Source organism: Neoarius graeffei, chromosome 23 (genome assembly GCF_027579695.1).
Source record: "Neoarius graeffei isolate fNeoGra1 chromosome 23, fNeoGra1.pri, whole genome shotgun sequence".
Classification (NCBI taxonomy): domain Eukaryota; kingdom Metazoa; phylum Chordata; class Actinopteri; order Siluriformes; family Ariidae; genus Neoarius; species Neoarius graeffei.
This window is the reverse complement of record NC_083591.1, coordinates 7,648,157-7,673,651: the sequence shown is the minus strand read 5'-3', so window position 1 is coordinate 7,673,651 and position 25,495 is coordinate 7,648,157. Positions and strand designations below refer to the sequence as shown.

Sequence of the window (25,495 nt, the reverse complement as noted above, 5' to 3'; positions counted from 1 at the left end):
GCTAATTGGAACTGTGCACTTGTTCAATAGCAGTTGCTTGCTGCAGATATTCTCTTGAGAACTTGAGTCAGAACTGGCAAATTTTGCTTTATGGGAAAGTTTATTTGCAGAAATAATCAGTGCAGCATTTAAAAAAAAAAAGAATTCTGGGATGGACTGGTGGCCCATCCAGACTGCATTTCCACATCATGCCCAGGGTTCTCGGAATAGACTCCAAATCCACCCTGACCAGGACAGAGAGGTTACTCAAGATCAATGAATGAATCCATCCACCCACCCATCTATACCGATTATCTATCAGGGCCACGGGGAAGCTGGAGCCAATCCCAGCTGACTTTGCGTGAGAGGCTGGGTACACCCTGGAGAGGTCGCCAATCTCTTGCAAGGGTAACACAGAGACAAACAACCATCCATTTGCACACATGCCCCTTTTCCACCAAAGCAGTTCCAGGGCTGGTTCGGGGCCAGTGCTTAGTTTAGAACCGGGTTTTCTGTTTCCACTGACAAAGAACTGGCTCTGGGGCCAGAAAAAACGGTTCCAGGCTAGCACCAACTCTCTGCTGGGCCAGAGGAAAGAACCGCTTAGGTCAGCGGGGGGGCGGAGTTGTTAAGACCAACAACAATAACAAGACCATGAAAGCTCGCCATTTTTCAGCAATGAGAAGCAGCAGCTGTACAAACGCGAAGTCATCCATTATTATTGTTGTTGTTGCTGCTTCTTCCGCATTGTTTTTTGCTTCGATATTCGCGCCAAGGTTTATGCAAACGTAGCGACGTAACTGACGTATACAGCGACGTAATGACGTGGCTTCCTTTAGCACCGTGAGCTATGGAAAAGCAAACTGGTTCTCAGCTGGCTCGCAAGTTGAACGAGTTGTGAACCAGCACCGGCACTGGCCCCGAACCAGCCCTGGAACTGATTTGGTGGAAAAGGGGTAACATTCACACCTGTGGGCAATTTCGAGTAGCCAGTTGACCTAATCCACATGTTTTTGGACCCTGGAAGGAAACCGGAGCACCCGGAGTAAACCCACACAGGCACTGGGAGAACGGAAACTCTGCACAGAAAGGCACCATTCTGAAATGAATAAATATGGCATTCAAAAAGGAGATGGAATTCTGCGATGGATTGCTATTCCATCCATCCCACCTTATGCGCCGTTATCCTGGGATAGGCTCTGGTTCCAGGTCAACACTGACCACAATCTAAAGGAGTATGGAGTTGCATGAGCTGATGGAATTCTGCGATGGACTTGCATCCCATCGTTGGTGTATTCCTGCCTCGCATCAAGGGTTTCCAAGACGGGTTCCAGATCTGCTTTAACCATGATCAGGATAAAGTGGTTGTTGAAGATTGATAATTGAATTGCCTGAGTATGGAATTCTGCGATGGACAGACATCCCATCTAGGGTGTATTCCCGCCTTGTGCCCAGGATAGATTTGGATCCACCATGATGACACCTTTACAGAAGATGAATGAAATATTGAATGAATGAATATATAATAGTCCCATCCAGGGTGTATTTACAGTTCAAATCTAATGCTCCCGAGATAAGTTCCAGATCCAGCTTGACCCTGACCAGGATGCAGCTCTTATTGAAGACGAATGAATGAATTAATAGAGGAACAATAGCGGAATTGTCGTCCTAGCCAACACTCATCCTGATTGAAAGTTAACACACTCCCGTGGATGTGTATCTGTACAGTTTTTTTTTTTGTTTTTGGAGAAGAGAGTTGAACGCACACAGATGATGATATATAGCACTTGCTGAGAGCTGTGGTTTCACAGGGAAGTTCTTGTCAGTAGATTTAAGACTTGCATGCTTTGGCTGTATGCATTTGTGTTGAGGTGCTCCTGGAGTGGAAAACGTCGAGATTTACACGTCTTTATGGCTGACCTGCATGAATAAGTTCGTATGTTCCAGCTCAGTATGTGTACCTTTTGCAGTTTAGGAAAGCAGGGAATGACCAATTTTCCAGGGAGTGAACAAGTTTCCAATCGTCTTATAAAGACCTGAATATTGGTGTTCTTAAGGAGGGTTTTTTTTTTTTAAATGGTGGTATAAAATGTGTCAGGTTAGATGAAAATACATTGGGGGGGGGAGTCAAGGACTTTTGTTGGTGATCAGTAAAGGTCCGGTTTGCCTTAGCTGTTTAATGTAACGGCCAAGTTAATGCTGTGCTTCTGACAGATGACTTTCCCAAGCCCGTTTCTCTAAAGTCAACACGTCCTTCGTGTCCACCTTTTGTGTTTCCGCTGCCTAGATTAGTGCAACAATGGCAGATTTATGCGATTACACGTATTTGCTCTGTAATCAGAGGCCCCGCATGGCAAAGGCCAGGCTTCGCCGGATATTTATCTTGTTTCTGTAAATTCTGAAGCTGCCGGTGTGTGTGTTTTTCTTTCGTCTTCCTCGAGCGAAGCTGTTCAAAGGAGGCCATTGAGAGAAAAGCAAACAGGTATGATGGAGCCAAACAGGAGCATGCCCCTCGAAAATCGGTGGCCTACAATCAGCCCACTGTCACCCTGCATACCCCCCCCCCCCCAAATTACCATTTGCATGAGACGGAGGACAGAGAGAGAAAGAAAGACAGGGAGACGAGTGTAAAGGAGATATTCAACACGCAGAACAATCACGCATGCAAGAAGCACGCGCCAGCTCGTCGACATCGCCTCAAAAGATTCCAGATGTGACCTTAGCTGCTGTTAAAGGTTAAACACACACAAACATACTTCTGTAGTTTTGTAGCAGGTTCTTCATTTCCTTTACCAAAGATTCTCTTTCTCTTTGGCACGCTTGCCTCGGTATATTTTCCTGGATTTGTGTGCAATTTGTATCAAATCTTTCTTTACTTGCCATCAGCGGTCAGGCTTCTCCAGCATTGGAGCCCATTCTCCTGTTGCCTTTGCCCAAACTGCCCACTCTGGAGAGCACTTTTTAAAGGCGCTCAGTGCTTTTAACATTAATTCGGGCCATTTAACCGCAGTCAAATGACTCTCTGTCTTTTCGGGCTTATTTTATATTAGTCATGTGGCAGGTTTTTTCCCCAAGCTTTCCACTTTCCCAGCCTGAGTGCCGAGCCCGCCTGCTTGTCACGCGTCCGTTAGCGCTTTATGTCGCGCATATATCCATATATATATATATATTCGCCCCAGTGAGAGTTAAAATACATGTCAGATCTGTTACGCGGCCCTGAAGAGCGGGCAGTTTAAGGGGCTCTCAGAGGGCAATGGAATGCCACGAGGGTCTGCTTTCAGGGAAGGGGGATGGCATGAGGCAGAAAACGGAGAGGAAATAAAAGAGAAATGGAGAAAGAATGAGGTGAATTAGCTTTTGGCTGAACTAAAGAGCTCTGGTGAGAAAAGGTCATATTTGGCCCCTTGGACAGGGCGGTGCACGAGTGTCGTCTTTCAGATTGCGTGTCCTTTGTATATAGATGTCACATTTGCACACCTGGCGAGGTTTCCTTCTGTTTTTCAGACTCGCTGGCACACGCACACACATGCGCTTTGACTTGCGATTCACTTCAAAGATTAGACCAGGGAAAACATACTATTTGCTTCTCTAATGTTGTGTTGTCTTAAGGACGCAGCCAGACGAGTGTTATCTCCCTGGAGATACACACAGTGGCGTCTCAGTTGGGGTTTTGTCTTAGGTTCTTGTTTGTGCGTTTTGGATTTTGGCTCTGCTTTTTTTTTTTGAGAGTGAGAGATCCCTCATGTACGCTATTGAGCTGTGATTTTATTAAAAGTAGTGATGTTAATAGTTTATCCTGTAAGAAACTTCTTCAATTAGTAGTATATTTAAGATATTCCACAAATTCAAGTCGTACATGAGCTGATAGCCGACGAGGCACGTAGCACCGAGTCGGCTATAAGCCATGTACGACGAGATTGAGTGGAGTAATTGTTTTATTCTATCCACATTCACTGGATTTTCAGAAACGGAGTGTTTTTTTTTTTTTTTTTTTTTGCAAATTCAATAAATAACTTTATCCAAAACGTCCGACGAAATCATTTCTGCTTAGACTGTAAACAAATCGGCGAAATGACGGGAGCAATTTGTGAAAAATAGCCTGGCAAGCCAGACTAAATGTGAATATTTAGTCTGGCCTCGATCCGTAGACATTTCTGAAGGGTGGGGGTGGAACAAACCGCTGTCTTTCAGGTGGTGTTTACATTAGACCGTATCAGCGGATCATCAGATTAACGTTTTTAAAACGATTCGCGTGCACACAGCAACGCCAATACACAGATACGCTCGGCTCTGCAGGCATCCTGCGCTCCAAATCACTCCGCCCTGAACAGCGAGTGCCCTCTGGAGGGTGCGTACTCCGGCCCTGCGCAGCTCACAGAGCGCGCGAATGAAGCGCACGAGCAGTGATTCGGGACAAATAGCAGGAAGTGAAGTCCGCGCCGTTTTTCAGCAGTCGCGTGGCATGACCAACGCCAGCGAATCAGGAAGGTGGATGTCACAGTGACGTTGTCCAATGACGACGTCAGCTAGAGCTCAGCACTGCGTATCCTCGTTCCTCAATGTTTACACAGCACCGGATCAGATACGTACTGGGTTGAATACGTGGGCCCTGGAGGATTCAAACTGTTCCGCCTGTGGAGTCGTTTCCCGGCGTTTTAATGTGCACGGACAGTGCATACGCAACGAAAACGAGACGGATACGGTCTAATGTAAACACCACCTCAAACTGTCTCTGTGCGTATAGGCCAACGCTCTGACCAGTCAGCGCAACTGTGATGTAGTCAGAGCACGCAGTGGGGGAGAATTTGAAATAAATAATTTTTCAAAATGCGTATTAATTAATAAACAGGTTCTAGATATTAAGAAGTTTGGAGATAATGACCACAAGTTTGGAGTCTGTACCACATACTTAACATACACTCTTATTTTTTTTCAAGGGTTTTTCAAGCGTTTGCTTAAACTGTTTTTGAGAGTTTTTATTTAGTGGTGTTTGGTGAAATAATTTCCCTTAAATTTAAAATAACGGGAAAATAAGAAACAATCAAAAAGTAATGTTTCAAAGCTGTTTATTAATTCTTTGTACTGCACAAACTAGCCCCATCCTTTTGGCTACGAGCGGAGCCAGCTGGTAGATCAGACTTTTGCCATAGCCGGTCGGCAAAACAGCGAAAACGTCCTTCTTGAAAAGGAATGAGCGGAGAGCCTCTTCCTGCTCATGTTTCAACCAAAACTCCAAGTCTAATTCTTCTAAAACTGATTCCAAAGCGGAGTCAAACTAGCGCTGTTCACTAGCCGTAGCCATCTTTCCTGCTGCGCTTTCTCCAGCGTCGCGCAGCTTTGTCGCCACTCCTGCAAAAGCCCGCCCAAAGAATCCAAACAAAAACCTTGCGTTGTGATTGGCGGGCACGATTTGATGCCCGGGGTGTTTTTGTTTATATGGTGCGAGGCTAGACCCACTCGCTAAGCAAAAATATTTTTGGCCGCTAGGCGGCTGGGTCTAGTTTACTAGGCTATGTGAAAAATGCTAGAATAATTCTTGAAAAAAAAAAAGATGCGTTCTTACCATTTAAATACTTTCGTTCCGTATTTTGTTGCTTTTGTATTTTTTGGGGTTTTTGTTTTCGAGTAGTTTTTCTATTTCGTCCTCGGTTGGTTCAGTAACGCGCTCCGCCATTTTGTTTTTCTCTACTCACGGTATATGAGCTGATAGCCTATGGAATCAATTTTGTGCCAAAATGTTCATACAATACTTTTGAAATATCAAACAAAAACGACAAATCAAAATACAAAAAAAGAAAAAAAAGTCAATTTTTTTAGACTGGCAAACAAATTATTCGTGTAATCGTGCAAAATATCAGTCTATTACTCTTCAGAAACCTTTTATTTTTGTTCCGCGTCTTTCTCGGTTTTGTTTGACGTAATTTATTTTGGTTGCGATTCCAGCGTTCTCGTTTGTGCTCCCTGACTTTTTGCTTGCAGTTTTGGCACAAACTTCACGTGTGGGTGGGCTGTCCAGGAATGCATCCCCATTGGCTAACTTGTGTTTGACTGACAGCTCCGCTCAGCCATTCCCTACTCGGATTTTGGCGGACTGTTTGACGAGTGACCGATCCATTGACGGTAAACAAGGATCGAGTGGACTTCAGTGGCGACTATGATACTGAATTAATTCAAAGTGTAAATTCAATATCATAGTCGCCACTGAAGTCCACTCCATCCTTGTTTACCGTCAATGGATCGGTCACTCGGCAAACAGTCCGCCAGAATCCGAGTAGGGAATGGCTGAGCGTAGCTGTCAGTCAAACACAAGTTAGCCAATGGGAATGCATTCCTGGACAGCCCGCCCACACGTGAAGTTTGTGCCAAAACTGCAAGCAAAAAGTCAGGGAGCGCAAACGAGAAAGCTGGAATCGCAACCAAAATAAATTACGTCAAACAAAACCGAGAAAGACGCGGAACAAAAATAAAAGGTTTCTGAAGAGTAATAGACTGATATTTTGCACGATTACACGAATAATTTTGTTTGCCAGTCTAAAAAAATTCTTTTTTTGTATTTTGATTTGTCGTTTTTGTTTGACATTTCAAAAGTATTGTATGAACATTTTGGCACAAAATTGATTCCATAATAGCCTCGTAGTAGAGTAGCCAATCAGAGCGCACCATTGCTCGTGGATAGAATAATACGGTATATTCCGGAGGGTTCTGTTGCAAGTCTAAATGATGGACAGTCATCGAAGGCTTTATGATGAATAATTGTCTACCTGCTCATTCATGCGATTATCCTTTCAGCCAATCGTGTGGCAGCATGGAGTTCACGTTCACGTCACACATCAGAATGGTGGGAATGGGATCTCATTGACTTTGACCATGCTATGTTGGTTGGTGCCTGTTGGAGTATTTCAGAAACGCTTTCCAACCATGTTGAGCAGAAAAGCATCTCGAAGCCCATAGCACAGTAAACCCTGAGAACACTTCGGGTTCTACTCCCATCAACCAAGAAAACTGGACGGGTGAAAATCGGACCTCTTCAGTTAACCTGTCCAGTGTCTTTGGGTATCCTGAAAAGCAATTGGAAATTAAAAAAAAAAAAAAAAAGCCCTAATGTTCTAATCGTACAATCAAGGATCACTGTTTTCAGTGTGAGCAGGGTCACTGTGTGGAGGTGGCCTGGCTGCAGCATGGGAGGTGAGTTTGGGCTTGTGATTACAGAGCGGGAGCAAGCGTCTGCTAAAATGAGTAGAGAAAGCTGCTCTAATGAAAGGCCTCCTCTCTGCCTCTCAACGTCTAAATATGGAAGCTTGAATGAAGTACAAATGAACGTATGCAAACCTCTAGCGGCCTATCTCTGCAGGTCTGGCGGCGCACACGTTAATTTCTAGTGCAGTTCCAATGATCTGTGCAGTCAAGATTCCATCAGAACGCAGCATTGGAAAAACTGCTTGGGTTTTATTGCATGATCTCGGCTTAATGGGCATTCAAGATTATCCTGGTATTGTAGTCATGTCTGAAGGTTGTGGTTTTTAAAAATTTTATTCAGATCTATATTACATCCAGTACCCGTCATTAGTTTAATGACCCGTAGTGTAGTGATTTTGACAGAAACCGCTCAGCCTCAGGTTCCGATCTGACCCACACCTGACCACCACACCCCCTTCTCAGTTTTGAAAAGGGGACCTGGTCATTTTCCATTCTGGTATTGTGTATCGCAATAAAGGTGTCCACGATAATCATATGCAAGTCGAAGAAGCTCAAGAAATCAAGCTTTCCTTTAGTTATCAATGGTTTGAATCACATTTTTAAAACGTTTTTATGTGTGCTCGCTCTTGGATGCAGTTGATCCATAAACAGCACACCCCCAGATTGTTTTATTCCTCTTCTCCCACTGCAATTTTCTCAGAATGACACATTTTTCTTTTATTCAAGAACGACATTTTTTTAAAATCATTACCTCTGCCAACTTTGTTAGAGGAGGTTATGTTTTCGCCTCTGTTTCTTTGTTTGTTCCCAATGTAACTTAACTCAAAAAGCAATGAACGGATTTGGATGAAATTTGGTGGAAAGATGGGTTATGGGCCACAGAACAATTGATGAGATTTTGATGCAAATCTGGATATGTATGTGGATCCAGGATTTTTTTTTTTTGTCCTGTTCCCAACATAACTCAAAAAGTAGTGAACGGATTTGGATGAAATTTGGTGGAAAGGTGAGCCATGGGCTTAAGAACCATTGATTAGATTTTGATGCAAATCTGGATATGTATGTGGATCCAGATATTTATGTGGACCCAGGATTTTTATTGATTTTTTTTTTTTTGCCTGTTCCCAACATAACTCAAAAAGTAGTGAACGGATTTGGATGAAATTTGGTGGAAAGGTGGGCCATGGTCCAAGGAACAATTGATGAGATTTTGATGCAAATCTGGATATGTACTGTGTGTGGATCCAGGATTTTTTTTGTCCTGTTCCCAATGTAACTCAAAAAGTAGTGAACAGATTTGGATGAAATTTGGTGGAAAGGTGAGCCATGGGCTTAAGAACCATTGATTAGATTTTGATGCAAATCCAGATATTTATGTGGCGCCAGGATTTTTTTTTTTTGCTTGTTCCCAACATAACTCAAAAAGTAGTGAACGGATTTTGATGAAATTTGGTGGAAAGGTGGGCCATGGTCCAAGGAACAATTGATGAGATTTTGATGCAAATCTGGATATGTACTGTGTGTGGATCCAGGATTTTTTTTTGTCCTGTTCCCAATGTAACTCAAAAAGTAGTGAACTGATTTGGATGAAATTTGGTGGAAAGGTGAGCCATGGGCTTAAGAACCATTGATTAGATTTTGATGCAAATCCAGATATTTATGTGGCGCCAGGATTTTTTTTTTTTGCTTGTTCCCAACATAACTCAAAAAGTAGTGAACAGATTTTGATGAAATTTGGTGGAAAGGTGGGCCATGGTCCAAGGAACAATTGATGAGATTTTGATGCAAATCTGGATATGTACTGTGTGTGGATCCAGGATTTTTTTTTGTCCTGTTCCCAATGTAACTCAAAAAGTAGTGAACGGATTTGGATGAAATTTGGTGGAAAGGTGAGCCATGGGCTTAAGAACCATTGATTAGATTTTGATGCAAATCCAGATATTTATGTGGCGCCAGGATTTTTTTTTTTTGCTTGTTCCCAACATAACTCAAAAAGTAGTGAACGGATTTTGATGAAATTTGGTGGAAAGGTGGGCCATGGTCCAAGGAACAATTGATGAGATTTTGATGCAAATCTGGATATGTACTGTGTGTGGATCCAGGATTTTTTTTTGTCCTGTTCCCAATGTAACTCAAAAAGTAGTGAACGGATTTGGATGAAATTTGGTGGAAAGGTGAGCCATGGGCTTAAGAACCACTGATTAGATTTTGATGCAAATCTGGATATGTATGTGGATCCAGATATTTATGTGGACCCAGGATTTTTATTGATTATTTTTTTTTTTGTCCTGTTCCCAATGTAACTCAAAAAGTAGTGAACGGATTTGGATGAAATTTGGTGGAACGGTTGGCCATGGTCCAAGGAACAATTGATGAGATTTTGATGCAAATCTGGATATGTACTGTGTGTGGATCCAGGATTTTTTTTTTTTGTCCTGTTCCCAACATAACTCAAAAAGTAGTGAACGGATTTGGATGAAATTTGGTGGAAAGGTGAGCCATAGGCTTAAGAACCATTGATTAGATTTTGATGCAAATCTGGATATGTATGTGGATCCAGATATTTATGTGGACCCAGGATTTTTATTGATTTTTTTTTTTTGCCTGTTCCCAACATAACTCAAAAAGTAGTGAACGGATTTGGATGAAATTTGGTGGAAAGGTGGGCCATGGTCCAAGGAACAATTGATGAGATTTTGATGCAAATCTGGATATGTACTGTGTGTGGATCCAGGATTTTTTTTTTGTCCTGTTCCCAATGTAACTCAAAAAGTAGTGAACAGATTTGGATGAAATTTGGTGGAAAGGTGAGCCATGGGCTTAAGAACCATTGATTAGATTTTGATGCAAATCCAGATATTTATGTGGAGCCAGGATTTTTTTTTTGCTTGTTCCCAACATAACTCAAAAAGTAGTGAACGGATTTGGATGAAATTTGGTGGAAAGGTGGGCCATGGTCCAAGGAACAATTGATGAGATTTTGATGCAAATCTGGATATGTACTGTGTGTGGATCCAGGATTTTTTTTTTTTGTCCTGTTCCCAATGTAACTCAAAAATTAATGAACAGATTTGGATGAAATTTGGTGGAAAAGTGAGCCATGGGCTTAACAACCATTGATTTATATTTTGATGCAAATCCAGATATTTATGTGGAGCCAGGATTTATTTATTTATTTATTTTTGCTTGTTCCCAACGTAACTTAAGCAGTGAACGAATTTGGATGAAATTTGGTGTACAGCTTTCATATTATCTGAGGTTCAAGTTTTGATTTGATTTTGATATTGATATGTGGCTTGACAGCAGTATGCGCTCTACTCTACTGAGTCCCCTTCTAGTTTTATGGTGGTTTTATGTCGTGGAACATCCACAAAACACTGGAAACAAACTCCTTCCAAAATCGATTAATAAACAACTAGCTAGGGTGTGTCGAAAAAACGATATCCATATAAACAAGGAATTTTTTTTTCCTTTTTAAGTTTTTTCAAATTGAATAGAAATGAAGTGTGAAGCTTGCTTAAACGCCTGGCTGTCTGCACTAAAAACAGTCTAGATTTGTTTCCTTTTTTTTTTTTTTAAATCCAAGCCACAGCCAGTTAACGATGGGGTTCAGAATCCTAAAACATCAGTCGGAATCAATTCTGGTCGGACAGACAGTGAGAGAGCCTGTTGCATAATCAGACCAAGGAACTTCCAGGAGCAAATTGGCATCGGTGTAACGGAGTTTAAAAAAAATCTTCTTTAGAAACATTTTGTTCTTTCAGATTTGCTGAATAAACACCCATGTTCACGTTGAGCCTCTGCTGTAGCAGGATCCAGTGTGTCAGGCTTACAGAAGAGCAGGAGGGATTAGCAAGAATGAGGGGAGAAAAAACAAAGAGCACTGGCCTTATCAGGTCGTGTGGTTTGGAGCCTTCCACGGCGGCCGATAAGCCGAGCTCAGGTTGCCCATGTGGGTTGCCAGATGCTATCGCACGCCCAAGTCTTTCTCAAGCCTTCCTGACTCTGCGCTCCAAAAGCATGGTTTATAAACAAGCATTGTCCGGGCCAAGCGACCGAGAGCTATCGAGCCGCGTGCTATCTCCGCACCAAGACCGAACACAAAAGCAGTTACTGTCTTGGATTATTTGTTGGTATGATGCTGATCTCTCTCTCTCTCCCTCTCTTTCTCTCCTCCCTAGAGAGCTGTTTCCTTTTTCCCGCACACTTGTATTCTCAGAAGTATACAGTACATGAGCACACACACTGACTCGAACTGTGATTTCCTGCTTGTACAAGCAAAACCAAGTGTATTCTCTGTACTTGGATCCAAACACAGGCTACATTCTTGAAAAGGTCAGTCTCGGCTCATCCTACATCATCCAAATTATGTTCTCCTGTTGGCATTTGAGCTTGACAGTGGATAATTCATATCCTGTATCTGTGATTCATCATGTCTGGATCTACATCTGTTTTCATAACGGCCTATTTAGCTATCTAGCCGCCTGTCTAGCGATCGATTGAGACGGCATCTGTCTGTCCTGTTGTCTCGGTCTCTCTGAATCTGGTCTTTGAATCTGTGCTCTCAGTAAAGCCAGTCACAGTCAGTGGCATGGATCTACCCCGAAACCAGCTCCACATAGCGTCTAGTGGTTGTTGATCTTCGAGTATGTGCAGTGTTTTCAGGTCAGTTTCAGTGCATTCGTATTATTTTTATATTACTTTATTCCTAATGTATTTATAAGCTGTACAAGCCACCCCACACACACACACACAGACGCTTAGCATACCGTCTCAAAGGTACTCTGTTGTCCTGGTGCGCATTGTTAATTGTTAAAGCGCAACAAATGCCAAGCTTGTTTTGCGTCTGCATCCATTCCAGCGTGTCATAAGACCTCGTTACGATTCAATAATTCATGTTCAGCAGGCAAACCTTAAAACGAATCTGCCGCAGTGCGCTGCAGGGAAAGTCCGCTCTCAACCCACCCCCAGACAGTCAAGTCCCACACCTCGGTACTCGCCTCTCCTTTCCTGTCTGTACTTTTCCACCAGCTTATCTCACCCACAGAGCACAAGAAACGTTTGGAAATTGTTGCAAGAGCGTTCTGCCAACGTTGTAGCCTGACATTTGTATGAGCCAGTTCCCCTTCGTCAAGGTGCGAGCAAGACCGCAAACCAAAAGCATCCCTGAGCCGAAAGAAAAACAGCAAACGAATAAATAAGGGCTGTTTTCTCCCAGCTGGGGAGATATTTCTGCCTCTCAGCTTGTGGCTCCGTCCCTCAGGAATAATGGATTTGTTTGGCTCGTCTTCGGTGCTGGTTACTGGTCACGGTTTGTTTTGGGTCATAAATGGTACGTCGGAAATAGACGGGTATATTTAGGCTGTGTAATTTTTGCAAAATGTGAGGGTAAGCGAGCGGCTATGGCAACCGTGTGTGTGTGTGTGTGTGTGTGTGTGTGTGTGTGTGTGTGTGTGTACATGTGGACCACCTTCGAACCAGGATGCTCCAGTCGAATGCTGTGCCCAAAAGGCTAATTATATTCCGAGCATTTTACTGACGCAAAATCAGCTCACGTGCCATTTGTTTTCAGCGCAAAGCTCAAAAACGTTTGCGTTTTTGACCCTCGACTCAAAGGCTCAGACCCTCTGGTGAGCGTGAACGCTTGAACCGGAGTGTTTCACTGTTACTTTTGCAGTATGAAACAGGATGCAAGGCCACACTCTGTCTGCTAATCTCCTCTCCTGGACAGTCAGGCCTGGATCCAGTCCTTCACACCACTCACTCACTCTCTCTCTCACACACACACGCATCGCCCTGGTTTAAATGTGCCTTTGTTCCTCCTCAGCTGGCATCAATCAGGCCGTACGCTGGCCCTCACAAAAGCCCCTTCACCACGGCTCAGTTTGCCTTGGCACAGCAGCCCGTTTTGTCACCACACACTCCTCTCCGTTAGCGGGCTTCGCTTTCAAAGGCGGCTTCCTGGTTTTCATCCCTCCGAGACCCGGCAGTTCGCGAGCGATTAAACGTGAGTGAAAACTCCTTGGCGTACAGGTGACGGGTCACTTCAGCAGCGCTGAATCTCTGTATGTGTGTGTGCGGTATGTGAAAAGTATACTGTATAAATAATGCCTGTTCTCACACACATGACAATTTCTGTATTTTTATTGCACTGAGCTGATTGGAAGGCTTTTATCATAAAGTGTGGCCTCTTTCTTTCTTCTCCCCCCCTCCCTCTCGTTCAGTTCAGCAATCTTTCCTGTCAACGCAGCTTCCGTTCCTCTGAGTGCAAAACCTGTGCGTATGAGGTTAAAGCTAGTGCTCGTACCGATCCTAACCTCCCACAGGACAGGAGTCGCCAGTTCAAATCTGGAACGAAGGTTGAGGACGTTAAGTTGATGAATGGAGAAATGGAGATGCGGTGACTCACTTGTTTCCTCCCTTTTATTTTTTTCTCCCCGTCTCGGTCAGGTGATAGCGTTGGCGGATGCAGCGGAGGAGAACCGGGCGAGTTTGGTGCAGGCCTTTTCCAGGTTACGCAGCGCCACGCACCTGCTCATCCTTCTGGTGTCTCTTTGGCAGGGACTGGGCATCGATCAAACCGCTATACTGGAAGCAACACTACTGCCACTGCTGCAGGATACACCACAACTGGTGAGCACGCGCGCACACTTGACTGTGATTTAGTTATTGAAGTCCTGATAGCAGGAATTTAATACACGCCAGCCAACCAATCAGAAATGGGCTGTATAAAGACACATGTATATCAGCTACTACTATAGTTGCCACAGTAGACACACATACTGCTACCTTTCCTGTATAGATGACTTGCAACCACGTGATCAAAATGTGCTACGTCACGAGCGTCCGCCATGATGGTGGATCTACAAAGCAACTAGAATGGCAGCTGCTGAAAGCGCGTCTGTAAATTTCTCAGCGTTACCGCGATTTGAACGGTCCAGAGAAGACAGACGTGTGGTTTTGACCCATATTATTTAAAAAAGTCAGACTTTTCTGAAGATAAGGCGCTTCTACTGACCATCGAGTACCCAGATATCGCGTTCTGTCTGGTTCGGCTGCCGAAGAAGCAAGTCAGACTTTGGACGAAACATTGCCCGTGTTCTGAGTGGCTGCCCAGTCTGGATCGTTTCTATCGTATAATTTTGCCGGCGCTCCTCGAAGCGAAATGGCAAACTTGAACACATGTTAAAGGTCCCATGGCATGAAATTTTCACTTTCTGAGGTTTTTTAACGTTAAAATGAGTTCCTCTGACCTTCTTAAGTCACCCCAGTGGCTAGAAATTTCATAATGTGTAAACCAAACTATGCCCAACATTTGAGAATGGCGCGTCAAAACGGCACGTTGATAGGCCTTTGCCTTTACTACGTCAGCAAGGGAGATGATCCCCACGCCCCCCCTCTGGATACCCACCCACTGTATGGATTGCCCGTCCTACCAAGCCTACTGCGCATGCGCGAAATCCAGGAGGGTAGGAAAATTCAACAGTAGTTTTGTCCTACCGATCAGCTGGGCTGATAGAAAATCGGTGAGTATTTCACGCATGTGCCGATTTTTATGTTTTGTGCGTATTGGTCGAGTCTTTGGCCGAGTCAAATAATTTGTAATGACTTGTATAATAAAACGGTCTGTATGAGAACTTGCTAATTGTAATGACGTCATGTGTCCTGCGCATGCGCAGTAGGCTTCGCGCGTGCGCAGTAGGCTTGGTAGGACAAATCGAAGAGGTAGGATAACTTTACACCACCTATGTGAGCGAAACATGGAAATTGCGCTGCATCCCTGCCGCCTCAGCCACAAACACCGAACAAGTAAGTGTATAACTGTTAAGTCGTTTTGCCATGTTTTAAAATCGGTGCGTTAGCCTAGCAATGGCTACATTAGCTGTGCAGCTAACCGCTTCCTGCAGTTAGCCAGGTAGCATTCCCGCAGCTTGGTCAAGCCCCGTCCCCTCCCCCCATGGCCCGCCTCCATGCTTTTCATTAGCAAAACGACGCACTGGGAAAAGGGCTGAAATGGGGCTTTCTCCCAGGAGGCTATATCTACCTGTGGAGGGTTCATTTCGAGAAAGGCTGCGGATATAACATCCGGAAACCTCCACGAGCCCGTTTAAAGCATCAACAAACCACCATGCCATGGGCCCTTTAAAATTATAACAACGACCGAGCGAACCACGACAAGAGAAGGCTCATTTTATAGCTAAATTCGAGCAACACGAATAAATTCTTCCGTGATATCATCGAGAAAGCTTTAGAATCTCACCGGAGATAAAACGATCACTACGAACATAAGCCGTTTTGGTTTTCGCCTCTGTTCGATCAGCCCTGCCGATGTTGTTCATCTCGTCTCCGTACTAAGCCTCAGAGTTTCCTCGTTCTCTTTCCGAATCACGGACGGAATTCTACAAAATCGGAACGCGCCACGGTCACGAGTCCTGTTGTGACCACAACCATATATAGCTAAAAGAATGTCACTTGAGCCCGCGTTTGCACCTCCACCAATATGGCCGACATCCGGGTTTCTGTTTTGCTTTGACGTCACTTGCAAGTCAAGGATCCGTAGTAAAAGAACACTCGCACACTGTCACTCTCTCTTATAAACACCCTATTTTGGGCAGCACACTTGACCTCGGAGGCCCCGAAGCGTAAATGCCGCCCGTGTCGGCTGACACTGCTGAAAGCCAACCGATTGTTTGTGCTCTTTAGGAACAGCATCAGGGTTGTTTTTTTTGTGTGTGTGAGAGAGAGAGAGAGAGAGAGAGAGAGAGAGAGAGAGAGACTCAATCCATTCCATAACCAAGCATGTTGAAAGAAGCCGCCCTTTCAGTGCTGACAGATCAGTGTGTGTGTGTTCGGATTTTCCTTTTTATATTTTCTGTTTTCATTGTTCTGAAAAAAAAAAAGTTTGATGTGATCAAGGCATAAGCAATTTGACATTTTCTTACCGTTTGAGCTTTCAGCATTTAAATATGCCCTTGAACTGATTGTGGTACTGTGGCGTCTGTCATTGAGCGACATTTTAAAATGGGAGAAAATAACGAGGATGTATTTCATTCCTCAGTTAGAGCAGCAGTCCTGCACACAGAACAGCATGTATTTATTCTATCCACATTCACTGGATATGAGCAATCACGCATTCGGATTGATTGGCTACTCTACTACTAGGATATCAGCTCATATACCTAGCCTGGCAAGCCAGACTAAATGTGAATATTTAGTCTGGCCTTGCTCGTAGACATTTCCGAAGCGGGTAGGAGGAACAACCCGCTGTCTTTCAAACTGTCTCTGTGCGTATAGGCCAACGCTCTGACCAATCAGCGCAACTGTGACTGTGACGTAGTCAGAGCGACAGAAAGCAGTGGGGGAGGCCTTGAAATAAATCATTTTTCAAAATGCGTATTAATTAATAAACAGGTTCTAGATATTAAGAAGTTTGGAGATAATGACCACAAGTTTGGAGTCTGTACCACATACACACTTTTTTTTTTTCCCCAAGTGTTTTTCAAGGGTTTGCTTAAACTGTTTTTGAGAGTTTTTATTTAGTGGTGTTTGGTGAAATAATTTCCCTTAAATTTAAAATAACGGGAAAATAAGAAACAATCAAAAAGTAATGTTTCAAAGCTGTTTATTCATTCTTCGTACTGCACAAACTAGCCCCATCCTTTTGGCTACGAGTGGAGCCAGCTGGTAGATCAGACTTTTGCCATAGCCGGTCGGCAAAACAGCGAAAACGTCCTTCTTGAAAAGGAATGAGCGGAGAGCCTCTTCCTGCTCATGTTTCAACCAAAACTCCAAGTCTAATTCTTCTAAAACTGATTCCAAAGCGGAGTCAAACGCGCGCTGTTCACTAGCCGTAGCCATCTTTCCTGCTGTGCTTTCTCCAGCGTCGCGCAGCTTTGTCGTCACTCCTGCAAAAGCCCGCCCAAAGAATCCAAACAAAAACCTTGCGTTGTGATTGGCGGGCACGATTTGATGCCCGGGGTGTTTTTGTTTATATGGTGCGAGGCTAGACCCACTCGCTAGGCAAAAAATATTTTTGGCTGCTAGGCGGGTGGGTCTAGTTTACTAGGCTATCATATACCATGAGTAGAGAAAAACAAAATGGCAGAGCGTGTTGCTGAACCAACCGAGGACGAAATAGAAAAACTACTCGAAAACAAAACTGCAAAAAAAAAAGTGCAATAAAAGTATTCGATTGTAAGAACTTTTTTTTAAGGAATTATTATTATAGCGTTTTTCACAAATTGCTCCTATCGTTTCGCCAGTTTGTTTACATTCTAAACAGGAATGATTTTGTCGGTGTTTTGGATAAAGTTTTTATTCATTGAATTTGCCAAAAGAAAAGAAAACTGCTCCGTTTCTCAAAATCCGCTGAACATGGATAGAATAAGTTATTCCACTCAATCCCGTCGTACACGGCTTCTAGCCGACTCGTCCTGTGTCCGAAATCGCTCCCTACTCACTATAGCCTCAGTCACAACCGGCCGAACGTGCTCCTACAGCCGGTCTACGTGCAACAAACGCACGGAGGGCGCGCGTGTGACGTGCTGATTTTCGAGCCGTAGACTGGCCGCAGACCGGCCGCAGAAGTTCTTTGTCATGTCAAACAAACTCTACGGGCGCTTACGTTTTTTTTCAGGTTGCAAGACAAACTTACGGCCAACGTGCGTCTTTCTCCACGAACAAAAAAAACGCAGCGATTTGGGAAACGCCAAAAATCGCACGGCCAAAAAAATCGTACGTCCGGTTGTGACCCAGGCTTATATAGGGCACTATTTAGTGAGGACGCTATTTTGTAGTCTTGTCCGAAACCTTAGTGAGGATTATTTACACCCTATATAGTGCACTCAAAGTATCCCATGATGCATCACGAAAAGTAGCGTACACCCGATGATCACTAACCAAGCGATCTATCCCATCATGTATTGCGGTCGCGCTGAAAGAAATCAAAGTCTGAAATTTGATTTAATATAAGGCAGTGGCAAAGAAGAAAAAGTATTCAGCCTTGATTTCAAAGAACTGAAAGCTGCAAGTACTTTGTATTGATTAATGTGGGAAATGCGCTCAGTATAATATGGATTTATCACTAAAACACACGCATGTATTTATTATTTTGAAACCCACCAGCTGACTGATCTGGCACGTTTTAATTGTGCGACAGTAATGACGTAAATACCAGCGCGACGGAGTTGTGTCTGAAAGCGTTTTTCGTTTTACCAATGATCTCACCATATAGTCCTGTATATAGTGAGTAGGGAGTAGTGAACGAGTGAGCGATTTTGGACACGGCAAGACTCCATCCGCACCATTTGACGGTGGCTGTTGCTGCCTTTATGTGAAAGCGTCTCTGCTACTGTGTCGGACTAACGTTCCTGCTCGACCGCGCCATTTTAGTTAACAGGCTACAGATAAAAAGCTTGTTCATCGCTTAGCAAGCCCCGCCCACCATCAACAGGGCAAATAACATGACAGAGGGTTAACATTAGCTAGTTCATCGCTCAGCAAGCAAGCCCCGCCCACTATCAACAGAGCAATGAACATAGCGTGTCACTTCCTTCTCTGGGTGGAGTCTCGCCAAATGACGATTGAAGTTCCAGGTTGTCCCCGTCGTCTCCTCGATAGTTCTTCTACATATGGAACACATCGCAGTGCATTCTTCTGCACGAGAACTCTGTAGAAGCAAAGCAGACAATCCCAGGGGCGTTCTCTCCATTAACGTTAATTTGTTCCTGAACATGACGTATGAACAGGTGAATGTGCATTCTCTTGCACGAAATTAGTATAAAAATTAATGTAGATATAAATGTCTTATGCCAAATTATTATGGCATGTTACAAAAAATAAAGAAAAATCTGAGTCCTCGTCTCCAATTTACGAGTCCGAATGCAGTTAGCGCACGAGTCCGAGTCATCAGCGCTCAAGCCCAAGTCAAGTCACGTCACAAGCCCTTAAAGGTCCCATGGCATGAAATTTTCACTTTGAGGTTTTTTAACGTTAAAATGAGTTCCTCTGACCTTCTTAAGTCACCCCAGTGGCTAGAAATTTCATAATGTGTAAACCAAACTATGCCCAACATTTGAGAATGGCGCGTCAAAACGGCACGTTGATAAACTCTTCCCTTTACTACGTCAGCAAGGGAGATGATCCCCACGCCCCCCCTCTGGATTCCCACCCACTGTATGGATTGCCCGCCCAGCTCAAAAGTTGCCACCAAACATGGAAGTTGCGCTGTACATGGATGTGACAACACAGAAAGGAGTCTGTTTTTACTGCCGACGGGAGAGCCCCTGAAGACGCAGTGGCTTAATTTTATTTACTCCAATAATACGCCGTCGAGTCTACCTAAGACGGTGTATGTTTGTCGGAAGCATTTTCCTGAGGAATGTTTCCACAACTTGGGACAGTACAGGGCAGGTTTTGCACATCAACTGTCACTGAAGCCTGGGTCCGTACCAAGCATCCCTGCCGCATCAGCCACAAACACCAAACAAGTAAGTGTATAACTGTTAAGTCGTTTTGCCGTGTTTTAAAATCGGTGCCACGTTAGCCTTGCAATGGCTACATTAGCTGTGCAGCTAACCGCTTCCTGCAGTTAGCCAGGTACTCTGCGCTACAAAACCAAAAAGCATGCAGCATGCTCTGTTATAATAGCCAATCAAAACAGTTTTTACAAAGACACCCACATTCTTTTTTTTTTTTTAAGTCACTCGTTCATTTTATTTGTTTGTTTGTTCAGTAAAAACCCAAACATTTGTTGAATTTATTGTATTTCCTCGCGTCGCACCTTAATGACGTCAGCGCGCGGTATTTTTCCCTTCGCGGTTTGTTCCTTCTCTCTCGCCATAGTAAGACACCCACATCCGCTTGTTCTGACCCACTGGAGGTAGCGTCACAGTGCTGTTAGCCAATCAGAGGTAACACGTTTACATGTCATGAATATTAATGATAAGACCCGCCCCCACCCTCTACCCTTCCCCGCCTCCTGCTTCTCATTAGCAAAACGACGCACTGGGAAAAGCGCTGAAATGGGGCTTTCTCCCAGGAGGCTGTATCTACGTGCCGAGGGTTCATTTCAAGAAAGGCTGCGGATATAACATCCGGAAACCTCCACGAGCCCGTTTAAAGCATCAACAAACCACCATGCCATGGGACCTTTAAAATTAGGGCACGAGTCGGACTCGGATACTACAAGCCTGGTAAATATTATTGACTTTTCTTTCTTGCATCAAACTAATTCCTTACATTTTAGTGGTGTTCGAATGCATAGAATTTTCCTCGGTCCAAGCCATAAACTTCTGTCGAGCTATATCTGATTTATCTGGCAAATCTCTTGACACGGAAACTACAATAGTAGAATCATCAGCATATTTAGTTATCGATAATTCCGAATCATTTAAAAACAAGTTAAAAAGATACGGGCCCCGAACACTCCCCTGTCTAGTCCCTTTATTCGATATATTGCACTTCCTCCTGCGCTGCTTTAGGGGGCGTGTTTCGAGATCTGCTCCATCCCAGTTATCAATTAACAGGCGTTCTGTTGAGCAAACACACACGGCTCGGGTCTAATCCTAGCTGCAGGCGTCACTGCAAATCCCTCCAGAATGAAAGTGGTGAGCTCCTTTCCCTGGTAGAACGTGCTTCGCAGCGACAGGTGGCGCACACACAAAACCACTCGTACATGCCAGGGCTGTAATTTGCAGCAGAGCTGTATAAGCCGACATCTAAAGCAGCACGGTGTCCTCATCTGAATGGGCGCGCTACTTTTAGAGCAACTCCATATATACATACACGGCCTGCTATATTTACATCGCACTCCTCCACGCATGCCACATGTGTGAGCTAATGCAGGCCATGACAATTACCACCAATTACAGCCAATTACTGGGGAATCCTTTTTATAACGCAACCAACTCGCTCTTTAAAGGTAGCGCGATCCTTTGCTTTTCGCTTACTGGATACGCTTTATCGTCAAGAGGAAGCAAGCCGGAAAAAAGGACTCGATCAAAATGGAACATGGTTCTCGAAAAAAAAAAAAGAAAGCGAGGTTTGGGAAAGCCACAGTACGGAAGCCGAGAGAGGCCCTTCATATAATCCTTTTTTTTTTTTTTATTCACCTTGTTATCCTGAGATAACGACATAATTAATTCAGGATCTCGAGAAAACAACACAACTAATTCGAGATCTCGAGAAAACAAAACTGTTATTTCAAGAGCTCAAGTAAACAGCTGAGAAATGGTTCATTCAGGTGCACCAAGAGACTTGATATGCTGACTTTGGGGCTGTTTCTCATTCTGTATAGACGCAACTTTGGTCATTAGAATGTCTGGAATAATCGATCACCTAATAAGGCAATATTTTGATCAGGGGTTGACACAGGGAGAGATTGCATTAAGTCTTTTAATAAGGGATAATTTCAAAATTAGTCCGCGGCACCTCCGCAGAAGACTGGCCCGGCTTCGTCTCTACCGACGGAGATACAGTGATCCAGCTGAGATCTCATCTCATCTCATCTCATCTCATTATCTCTAGCCGCTTTATCCTTCTACAGGGTCGCAGGCAAGCTGGAGCCTATCCCAGCTGACTACGGGCGAAAGGCGGGGTACACCCTGGACAAGTCACCAGGTCATCACAGGGCTGACACATAGACACAGACAACCATTCACACTCACATTCACACCTACGGTCAAGTAATGGCCCTTTTCCACTACCCTTTTTCAGCTCACTTCAGCCCGACACGGCTCGCGTTTCGACTACCAAAAAACAGCACGACTAGGCTCACTTCAGCCCTGCTTAGCCCCTAAAACTCGCACCGTTTTGGAGTGGGGCTGAAGCGAGCCAAACCGTGCCGAGTGAGGCTGGGGGCGTGAGCAGACACTCCCCTGTGCACTGATTGGTGAGGAGGAGTGTCCTCACACGCCCACACACGCCCCGCGAGTACGCTGGGATCTGTAAACACTGTAAACCCGGAAGAAGAAGAATTACGAATTACGAGAATTTCTGAAGCCTTATGCGCCTCGCCTCATCTATACGCTCTTGCCAGTATCTGTTGGCGTTGTCGGTGACAACAAGCCACAGCACCAAGACCAGCAACACTAACGACTCCATGTCCTCCATGTTTATTGTTTACTATCCGGGTCGTGAGACTACCGCTTAGAAGCTCACTGATGTCACTGTTTGCGCCGCCTAATGACATCACGTGACGTCCACCCACTTTCGCTAACTCCACCCAATGTGTCCACCCACTTCCAGCCAGCACGGTTCAGCGCGGTTGTAGTCGAAATGCAACTCCAACAGCCCCACTCAGCTCGACTCAGCACCGCACGGCTCAGCCCGACTCAGCCGCGTTTGTAGTGGAAAAGCGGCATTAGAGTCACCAGTTAACCTAACCTGCATGTCTTTGGACTGTGGGGGAAACCGGAGCACCCGGAGGAAACCCACGCGGACACGGGGAGAACATGCAAACTCCACACAGAAAGGCCCTCGCTGGCCACGGGGCTCGAACCCAGGAGCTTCTTGCTGTGAGGCGACAGCGCTAACCACTACACCACCGTGCCGGTTTTGTTTTCTGGAGATCTCGAATTAGTTGTGGTGTTTTCTCGAGATCCTGAATTAATTATGTCGTTATCTCGGGATAAGAAGGTGAATAAAAAAAGATTATATGAAGGCCCTCTCGCGGCTTCCGTACCACAGTGCCGGTTACTGGAGTGTAGTTTGGATGGTGACGGAAGGAAGGAGAAAGTTTGGTTTCTATAGCTACCACTCAGAGAGAGAGAGAGCGGGGGAATGAGTCATGGTTCAGACCCAGATAGAATCAGTAAACCAAGCCAGACTCTCACTAATGACACGTATCATGAGCTTTCTTTCTCGCTCCCTCTTATTTCCTCTTCCACCTTCATGTTTCCAACTCGAGCAAATCGTATCGGCGTGTATGTACATTTTTAAATATATAATATAAAAATAAATGTGTGTCAGGTTGGTACACATATTTAGACCCGCACTTTCCCCATCACCCACCCGGAGCCGCGGTCACCGTATTCATTTTTAGACCCTCTTATCTTTCAAAGCAAATAATCCCGAGTAAGCCACGGCCACTGGAATTCCAGCAATGCAGCCAGGCATGAGGAAAGCACTCGGGTTTTACTCACCTGTGACCACCTTACCTGAGAACCTAACCTCCAAGCAAAACACACACACACACACACACACACACTTTGCGAAGAAACGTTTGCTTCCATTTTCACTGCAGGTTTTCTAAGCCATTTTCTGGGTTCAGAAAAACTCTCCCTTTGTGACAGCTACTAAATCTCATCCCCTCCTTTCGTCTCTGTCTTTCTTCCCCCCCCCTCCCCTCTGGCTGTAAACGTCTCATCCCTGTCATCATCATTACAGGACTGATTGCCTGTCATTAGGGTTCATTAAGGGCTATCTGGATGGCGGCAGGGGACAGCGCAGCCCTGCCCTGCCTGTCAACACCCAGGTTCATCTGCCAGCTCTGGGAGTCTTGAACACACACACATTCACGCATAAGGCTGTCCACAAGCCCCTCCTGAGTTTTTCCAGTTGCTATTAACTTCTTTGTATCCCCCCCGGTATATAATACAGGCAGATGTAGCTATCGCTCTGTCCGTCCGTCTGTAAATATTTAACACACACAACCTGACAGTTATGTTAAAGGAACAGTCCACCGTACATCCATAATGAAATATGCTCTTATCTGAATTGAGACGAGCTGCTCCGTACCTCTCCGAGCTTTGCGCGACCTCCCAGTCAGTCAGACGCGCTGTCACTCCTGTTAGCAATGTAGCTAGGCTCAGCATGGCCAATGGTATTTTTTGGGGCTGTAGTTAGATGTGACCAAACTCTTCCGCGTTTTTCCTGTTTACATAGGTTTATATGACCAGTGACATGAAACAAGTTCAGTTACACAAATTGAAACGTAGCGATTTTCTATGCTATGGAAAGTGCGCACTATAATGACAGGCGTACTAACACCTTCTGCGCGCTTCGGCAGCGCATTGATATCTGAGCTCCGTATCAATGCGCTGCCGAAGCGCGCAGAAGGTGTTAGTACGCCTGTCATTATAGTGCGGACTTTCCATAGCATAGAAAATCGCCACGTTTCAATTTGTGTAACTGAACTTGTTTCATGTTACTGGTCATATAAACCTATGTAAACAGGAAAAACGCGGAAGAGTTTGGTCGCATCTAACTACAGCCCCAAAAAATACCATTGGCCATGCTGAGCCTAGCTACGTTGCTAACAGGAGTGACAGCGCATCTGACTGCGTCTGACTGACTGGGAGGTCGCGCAAAGCTCGGAGAGGTACGGAGCAGCTCGTCTCAATTCAGATAAGAGCATATTTCATTATGGAAGTATGGTGGACTGTTCCTTTAAGTGACGACAGGAGTTGTGCCTTTTTACGTTTTGGATTTCTGTGATATCCCCCCCCCCTTCCGTATTTCCATGGCAACCAGTTCAACTTAGGAAAATTTAGAGTGGGGGCCAGGGGAGGATATGTCGTCATCTGATGACTCTTGTTTTTCCCACTTGCCAGTACACGACATGCCAATAAGTTCAAACCCACACACTCCTCGAGTCAATAATACATAACCAGAACAAAAACCAAAATGGGACTGTGTTTTCGTCTACCGCGACCACAGTGCTGTTTAATCCTTCATTCTGATTCTCCAGAAGGCAAATCGTCGTAACAACAGAATAACAGAGTCTCCAGTGTCACTGCTTGATTTGGAACAGCTTTCTGACTTGGAAGTCTGAGATTAGCAGTTTGTCACGAACATGACCGGTTTTTCAAAAAAATATACAGTATATACCCCTGCTCCAAAGGATGAGGGGGTATACTGGTTGACCTCTGTCCGTCCGTCCGTCCGAAACACCCTTTTTCTCAGCAACCACAAATCATAGCGACTTGGTACCAAACTTCAGCTTGGGGTTCTATACCTTTTCAGGTCTGTCGCATCGCACGTCGACGTCCTGTTTACCGACTGAATGTGTTTAAGAAGTGTATAGCGTGGATTTACAAAATTTTCGTAACACTTTTCTCAGCGACTACAAATCACAACTGCTTGGTATTTGGTACCGAGCTTCAGCTTGGGGTTCTATGCCATGCATGCCATTTTCAGGTCTGTCGCCCGTCGACTTCCTGTTTAATGTATTTACAAAACGTATACATTGGATTTCCAAAGTTTTCGTAACATTTTTCTCAGCAACTCCAAAGCTCAGCTGCTTGATGTTTGGTACAGAGCGTCAGCTTGGGGTTCTATACCGTGTATACCGTTTTCAGGTCTGTCGCACACCGACTTC

The 25,495-nt window shown here is 44.6% G+C and overlaps 1 protein-coding gene across 7 annotated transcripts in view; it reads left to right on the top strand.

The window, feature by feature from the left end:
• bbs9 (Bardet-Biedl syndrome 9) overlaps positions 1 to 25,495 on the top strand; it is a 253,915-nt gene that overhangs the window by 122,328 nt on the left and 106,092 nt on the right. For all 7 annotated transcript variants that reach the window (XM_060905683.1, XM_060905684.1, XM_060905681.1 and 4 more), the window contains one exon: positions 13,627 to 13,809. In XM_060905683.1, the coding sequence (XP_060761666.1) occupies positions 13,627 to 13,809 (183 nt within the window). The remainder of the gene's footprint in view (positions 1 to 13,626; positions 13,810 to 25,495) is intronic.